Source organism: Callorhinus ursinus, unplaced genomic scaffold (genome assembly GCF_003265705.2).
Source record: "Callorhinus ursinus isolate GAN/ISIS: 27379988/994484 unplaced genomic scaffold, GSC_fseal_2.0 scaffold23, whole genome shotgun sequence".
NCBI classification, from domain to species: domain Eukaryota; kingdom Metazoa; phylum Chordata; class Mammalia; order Carnivora; family Otariidae; genus Callorhinus; species Callorhinus ursinus.
In genome coordinates this window covers 200,137-208,188 of record NW_027397085.1, presented here as the reverse complement: position 1 = coordinate 208,188, position 8,052 = coordinate 200,137, and the positions used below count along the sequence as shown (strand labels likewise).

Sequence of the window (8,052 nt, the reverse complement as noted above, 5' to 3'; positions counted from 1 at the left end):
ACAGCTCTTCTTTATAAAATAATTCCAATCAACACATATAAAAGGAATGACAGAAATAGAAAATCACCATTAGATCACCACTGTAATAATTGTTGCACGAAAAATCCACCTCTGTACACTAAAATTATGCTGTAGAGGCAAAAGTTTAAGAAACAGAATACTTTCATAGTGTCAAAATATCTCTCTGTGATGTTTGCTAATTACGAAGGGAAAGAGTAACTTTACAGTGGATAAATCCAGCAGATACCACTTAATAAAGTGACCAAGGGTAACATTGCCAGCAGTAAGACCTACTGACATCATGTATATTGTGATATAATTTATGCTTTTGTTAAGGCAAACTGGTTTTATTTTTTTGTATTGATCATTGTAACCATTTTTTTTGAAGATTTTATTTATTTATTCATGAGAGAGAGAGAGAGAGGCAGAGGGAGAAGCAGACTCCCCGCAGAGCAGGGAGCCCGACTTGGAACTCGATCCCAGGATCCTGGGATCATGACCTGAACCGAAGGCAGATGCTTAACCAACTGAGCCACCCAGGAGCCCCAAGGCAAACTGGTTTTAAAGAGAGACAAAATTCTATACAAGTTTTCTTCTAATATTTTAGGAACAGCTTTTTGCCTTTTTAAAAAAATTTTATTTTATTTTATTTTAATTCCAATAGAGTTAACATACATGTAATATTAGTTTCAGGGGTACAATATAGTGATTCAACATTCCATACAACACCCAGTGCTCATCACATCAAGTGTACTCTTTAATCCCCATCACATGTTTCACCCATGCCCCCACTCACTCTGGTAACAGTTTGTTCTCTATTGTTAAGAGTCTGTTTCTTGGCTTGTCTCTCTCTCTCTCTTATTTTTTTCCCCTTGCTCATTTATTTTGTTTCTTAAATTCCACATATAAGTGAAATCATACAGTATTTGTCTTTCTCTGACTCATTTTAGCATTTCTTTTTTATAAGTCATTAAGCTACTGGAAACTTCGTGTACAGCAATTTTAAGACAATCTAAAGCTGTTTAATTTTCATAGTTACCCACTGAGATATGGGTCAATAAAAAAAAAAGAAGCTGCTCTGGATATCTTCTTTTTTTTTTTAAGATTTTATTTATTTGTTTGTGGGGGGGGAGAGGGAGGGAGAGAGAGAGCACAAGCTGGGGGCAGAGGGAGAGGGAGAAGCAGGCTCCCCACTGAGCAAGGAGCCCTACAAGGGGGGGGGGCGGGGGGGGGCAGGGGGGGGTGGGGGGGGGATGTGCAGGGAGGGGGGCTCAATCCCAGGACCCTGACCCTGGGGCTGAATCCCAGGACCCTGGGATCATGACCTGAGCCAAAGGCAAACAATTAACCACCCAGGTGTCCCACTCCAGATATCTTTCAGCATCTATAGTAAACTCAAATTTCAGTAAAACTAACAGAAATATTATTTGAAATTCATTATACTTGTAAGGAGGAAGGAAATACTTAAATCCTCTTTTGATGAAAAAAAATCTCGGTATCTTGAGTAAGCCATCTTTAAACCAGTTTCCATAAAAATTAAAAACAAAGGTAATATCAGATTTATGTCCAAAAGCATCAAAAGCCACAAGCACAATAATAAAGAAGAATACATTTATTTTCAAGTAGCCATGAAACACAAGTGAACACTGGTAATTAGGCTAAAGAGAAAATATCAATTTCAAAAGGTACAAATTTTTTATTTTCTGATTACAAAGCAATAAAGCTAGAAATTAATTACCAAATCAGAAAAAAAAAAAAACCTTCCCTTGTTTTGAAGTTTAAAACATTGTCTTAAATGATGGTTTAAGTCAAAGGGGAAATAGCGACAAAAGTTGGAATTTAAGACATAGAATGAAAGCGTAAGGGCAACTGGTAGCCTCTGTGGTATTATTGTATGAATTAGAAAAGGTGCTCCTTCTTCAAGTAGAAAAGAAAGACCAGCACTGCTCTCTGAGACCGCCAAGACGCAAGGGCTCTGAGCCCAGCTGGCTGGACGATGAGCACGAGCTTCAGGGAAAGTAAAGGCAGAGTGAGTTGGTAGCTATGAAAGAAAAAAACATACATTTCTTTTCTTTAAGGCAACTCCCCCCCCCACCAAAAAAACCTACTAAAGTATGAGTTTTCCCTTTAGATTGGAAGCAAACTTGTAGTTAGTGAAGGGCTTGCTAGTAAGATTTTGGAGGCCAAGAAAAAGTCTCACTTAAGGAATACTTTCTTTGAATTTAATAGTCTCAAGGTCCTGACTCTTAAGGCTAAAAAGACATAGCCCACTACAGAATTTAGTTGTTTCAAATGTTTCAGATAAATTATGCTATTTTTAGCAAATTCTTGTGGAAAGTAATGATTAAAATTTTATGGCACCTGTAAATGAATCAGGAGCAAGCTTATAAGCCTGTCTTAAAGGATGCCTGTATTTGAAGCCAAGAAAAGTCCCAGTTTGTAATTGTGTTAAGGAAGCATTCAGATATTCTCTTTTTACTGCAGTGAAATATTTTTGAATGGAGCGATTTCTGACATTATTTCTCTAAACTCACAAAAACATGAAGCACTTTTTGGGTTCTATTTTGTAATGACAACTTTCTTTTATGGCAACATGTCTCCTAGAATGGGAGCAATAAAGTTCTAGCTGCTGTGGAAAGTCCAGGGAGGATTTCTCACACCATGTACTTAGGTGGTAAAATGAACATACTGCCGTTGAGGTTTGTATAACCCCGTTAGGGTTGTAAGTAGTGGAGATGATGTAGGGAAGTCATCGAATACATTAGAGTGAGTTGAATAAAAACCTAGAAAAGTAGGGAAGGAAGGGACTGGCATAAAGATCTTTCTGGGGTGAAGAGTAGGAGTCACTCAAGGTTGGTTTTGATTCATGAGTCACTGGGCAGGTGTTTAAGGCTTCTATTGTGACAAAAAGAAACAGAAGCTGGAGATAGGCTACTAGAGTGCAGTGACAGAATAAAGACCTGGTTGCTAGGGTCAGGAATAAACACCAAAAGCTTGGAGAAGGAGAGATGGAGCCCTAGCTCCTGGTCCCCTTTCTCACCATCCCTCCCTCCTAGGTCATTTGAGATGTCACCTTCTACCTAAACGTCTTCTCCTTGGTTTCAGACTTCAGCTCTGGTCTCTGACTTCTGCTTATTTCCACATTCTCTACCCATTTGCACAGAGGACCACCACCTTCTCTTCCCAGAATCTCTAAGGTGTTTCTGCTTGCTGCATGCTCTAATCACCATCCCTACTAACTCAGCTGAGGTGGAAGTGTCTACCCTCTCCAAAACTTTTAAGCCTACTCCTGATCTCAATCAAGAGTCTTTGGACCCTAAGTTTATCATTGCTTTATTTGAAATTGGATCACCTCCCCTTGTCTCCTGGGGTTCTTTCCCTTCCCTAAACAACCTTGGTTGTCAAGCAGCTCAACAGCAGACTACACAGAAGTTTGAAAATCTCTTAAAAGAAATTAAAGATATTATTAAAAATGTGACAAGTTGTGAAGAGAAGATCACAGAAGCAAAAGATTCTTCTGAGGAAACCAGTATTTCTGCGGATGTGTCAGAACTGAAAGAAAAAATCAGAGAACTTGAGAAGATAAATAAAGCGTTATTGAACAACCTGCTTGGTAGTTCAGACCTAGAGAAAGAACAGAAGGCAAAAAACGGGGAGATGATCCTGGAAAACCAGAACAGCAGAGACACGGTACCAGTTTTTAGAAGGGATTTGGTAAATTGTCCAAAAGAAAATAGAGCCCTTAAGGAAACTCAACTAAGTGAGGAAAAAGCAACATACAGATTCCCTCCTGTTCAAGAAGAAAACATCAAACTTAGGAACAACATGGAGCAGTTACTGCAGGAAGCAGAACACTGGAATGTGCAACACACTGAGCTCAGTGAGCTGATAAGATCTTGTCAGAAATCTCAGAGAGATATGCAAGAAACTCTTACAAATAATGGAGTGCATTTCCAAACTCAACCAAATCATGACGTGTCAGCTAAGCATGAACTGCTGGAACAAGTGAAGAAACTGGAACATGACATGTATTCATTGCATTTGATTGCAGCTTTGCTGGAAAATGAATGTCAAATCTTGCAGCAGAGAATAGAGCTTCTAAAGGAACTCCATGATCAGAAAGAGGGAACTCTGCAAGAGAAGCCAATTCAGATAAACTCTGAACAGGACAAGAAAAAACAGATGCTATCAGAAGCAGAGCATAAGCCGAAAATGCAAGAAAGAGAAGGTACATTTCCGAAAAAAGACAAGTTCTACAGAGGCCTGGATGCTTGTAGTAAGAAAGCACTTAAGAACAGCTTCAATACTCATATTGCAGGAGGAACTCTTGTGGAAAAAAAGAGACCAGCCCGCAGCCTAACTTAGAAAGTACCAAAAGTAGAAGAAAAGGCAATTCTTCCAAAACTGTAATACATCAACTGCAGGCAGACTCAATCATCAAACCTATGACTAGAACGATTGGTTCAACCAAGAGCGAGCTCCAGAGCAAGAAGATTAACACTTAACGTTATTCATTACCTCAGTAGTTATGTAAGTTTGGTGTTTTGTGACTAATGTTGACACATTAGTGTCAACATCAACTTCATAACCTGTCATACAATTTGCTTGTTTTTTGTAGTTATTATAGATCCCATGACACTGGAACCAAGAGGGAGAAGTTACAGGTCCAATTAATAAAGCTCTAAATAAAAACTAGAATGAACAATGAAAAGTTTTTTTTTTTTCTTTAATCATTTACTGTGTTAGGGAAGTTCTGGAAGAAAAAAGTATATAATACTTTCATTGTGAACCTTTAAAGCTCACGTTTTAAATTCATGTTTCCTTTTCCCATTTTTTTTTTTTAAGATTTTATTTATTTCAGAGAGAGAGCACCAGCAGGGGCAGAGGGAGAGGGAGAAGCAGACTTCCCACTGAACAGGGAGCCGGATGCAGGGCTCCATGCGGGGCTCCATGAAGGGCTCGATCTCAGCACCCTGAGATCATGACTTGAGGCAGATGCTTAACGACTGAGCCACCCAGGAGCGCCTCCTTTTCCTATTATCATACTGAAGTGTGGGAAGTAATGATGTAAAGGAGTAAAAAAAAAAAATGCTGATAAACCACCGCAGAACAGTTTTTCTCTTCTCATAAATGTCCCCATTCTTTAGCACTATTTTTCGTAATACTCCTCCCTTGCTCCTCCTCTAGTGAACAGTGGGCATACCAAGCAGCAGAGGCCCTTGGGGAAGGATACTTCAGCGGGTTTAGAAGAATAGATGTATATCTAGTTTTTGTTCTGTGTTGGCAAAATTCCTCCCTTTCCTCCAGGTGGGGGCAGTAGAGTTACCCAAGGGAAAGAGCAGTATCTTCCATTAAGGGAATTGGACTCCTGATTCCCAAAAAAATACATCAGATGCATTTCTTCCTATTCCTCCCATTAAGTATGTTCAATACCCTGGACATTATATATAAAATGAGTATACGAAGACCCTGAAAAACGGAGAGAATGAGATGGACTATCCAGAGAGCCTGAGACTTAAGGAACAGCATGGTGTTGAGTTCCCTGGGTTTTCTTTTTGTCTCATGTATCCTGGATGGAGTGTCAGAGGATCCCAGAAATGCCAATGCGCTTAGACAGAATAATGTTCCCCTCCCTTGCTCTCCCTTGGCAAAAGATGAGGAAATAGAGACAAGAAAAGGAGAGGAAGGGGACAACTCTAGCCAAATTGCTTGGAAAATGCCATGCCTCCACCCTCACCCCCACCAGCAAATACTGAGTGGAAAGCCTAGATTTTCGCCTTTGCCTGGTGGTAATGAGGCACTCCTCCCTCTTTCTTCTGGGATGGTGCAGAAGAAGCAGAGTGGGGACTCTGAAGTCCCACCCCCACCTGATGGTAACAAGGTGATCCCCTAGACCCCCTCCTCCAGTGAATTGTAATGTCTTGGAAGCCTCATGAGCCACCTAGATTTTTATACCCTTCTCCTACTGGTACAGCATCAGAGGAGGCCTGCGAAAACAGAAGATTTAGTAAGATCCAGGGTCTCATCACATAATGCTGAAATATCCAGGATACATAGAAAAATCATACATCATACCAAGAACCAGTAAAATCTCAATGTGAATGAGGAAAGACAACAGAGGCCAACAATGGGATTACATAGATGTTAGAATTATCAGATAAGGATTTTAAAGCTGTCATTATAAAATGTGTCACTGAGCAATTACAAATGCATTTGAAACAAATAAAAAAATAGAAAGTCTCAGCAAATAAATAGAAAATATAAAGAAGAAACAAATGGAAATAGTTGTAAAATAAATTCACTGGGTGTGCTCAAAAATAGCATGTTGATGTCAGAGGAAAAATTCCATGAAATTGAGGATAAAACAATGAAATTTCCCATTCTGAACAATAAAGAAAATAGGCTGGAAAAAAAAAAGGTCTCAAGAACCTGTGGAACAGTAACAAAAGATCTAACATTGGTGTCATTAGAGATACCCCCCCAAAAGGGGTAGAATGTGGCCTGAAAAAGTATTCAATGAACAGATTACTGAAAATTCTCCAAATTTAGTGAAAGGCATAAAGATACAGATTCAAGAAACTGAGTGAACTCCAGATGTATAAACTCAAATAAGTTTGAGGCACTCAAATCAAATTTCTGAAACCTGGGGTGCCTGGGTGGCTCAGTCTGTTAAGCATCTGCCTTTGGCTCAGGTCATGATCTCAGGGTCCTGGGATCGAGCCCCACGTTGGGCTCCCTGCTCAGTGGAGAGCCTGCTTCTCCCTCTCCCTCTCCCTGCTGCTCCCCCTGGTTGTACTCTCTCTCTGTCAAATAATCTTTAAAATAAATTTCTGAAACCTAAAGACAAAGTAAAAATCTTGAAAATAGAAAAAACTCAATAGACATAAAGGAACAATTACCCAAATGACAGTGAATTTCTCATCAGAAACTATGGAGGCCAGGGGCACCTGGGTGGCTCAGTCAGTTAATTGTCTGCCTTCAGCTCTGGTTGTGATCCCAGAGTTGATGGATCAGACCCCACATTGGGCTCCCTGCTCAGCAGGCAGTCTGCTCCTCCCTCTGCCCCTCACCCCGCTCATGCACTCTCTCTCAAATAAATAAAATTTTTAAAAAAAATCTTAAAAAAAAAAAAAGAAACCATGGAGGCCAGAAGGAAAAGACCATTTTTAAAGAACTGAAAGACATGTGAACCTGGAATTATTTACCCAGTGAAAATATCCTTTGGGAATAAGGGTGAAATCAATACTTTCTCAGCTAGAGGATAACTGAAAGAATTTGCCACAAGGTACATCTATCTGAAAAAAATTGAGAAATGAGATTTTTAGCTGGGCAGCCATGTTGCCCAGACAGAAGGAAGAATTAATTTTGGAACGCTGTAAGGTGTTGAGAAAATATTTTTATGTTTCTGCACAGTTAGGATTTTCTCAGCAAGTTTTATGGAACCTTGAGATCTTAGACTAAAAGCAAGCTACAGAGATAATTTAGAACTGCATAGATAATTAGAACTCAAAAGATATACCTCACTTCGGAGATGTGTGTTTTCGTTTCAACTTGGTGTGAGACCGGGACTCTGGAGATATCTCTAAGTTATAAAGCTGGAGATATGGGCTTCTCTTGCCCCTGGAGAGATTTATTTACATTATAAAAGAGTTAGAGAGAGAACAAGGATTCTTTACATCTTGTCTTCAAGGAGCAAAGCATTTTTTTTCTCCCCACTTTTAGAGGGGGAGGAGGACAGTTGCCTTTCTTTCCTACAAAAATGCCTGGACTCATTTTCTCACACACAGTACAGACCCTGTTGCATGTAGGGTTCTCATCGCATCTCTCCAGGGATAGAAATTGAAGCAAGGGGAACCAGCACAATTATTATTATGTAAGTAATAATAATCTGTCTCTGATCCAAAAATTTCATGTGTGTATTCAGGATAAAATAAGATGAGTATGAAAAACCCACAAAGACAATCACAATCTCCACCACATATTCTATTATGACTGAAGCATAAGGCATAAGAATTTTTCATATGGTGGAAGTACTGAATATATAATCTGAAA

The 8,052-nt window shown here is 39.5% G+C and overlaps 1 protein-coding gene across 1 annotated transcript; it reads left to right on the top strand.

Moving 5' to 3' along the window:
* Window positions 1–3,087: 3,087 nt before the first annotated feature.
* On the top strand, window positions 3,088–4,711 carry SPZ1 (spermatogenic leucine zipper 1; the record flags this gene model as incomplete). The annotated part of the gene is made up of 1 exon (XM_025892531.2): window positions 3,088–4,711. A coding segment is annotated over one exon (1,278 nt), but the record flags the coding sequence as incomplete, so codon positions are not given.
* Window positions 4,712–8,052: the final 3,341 nt, after the last annotated feature.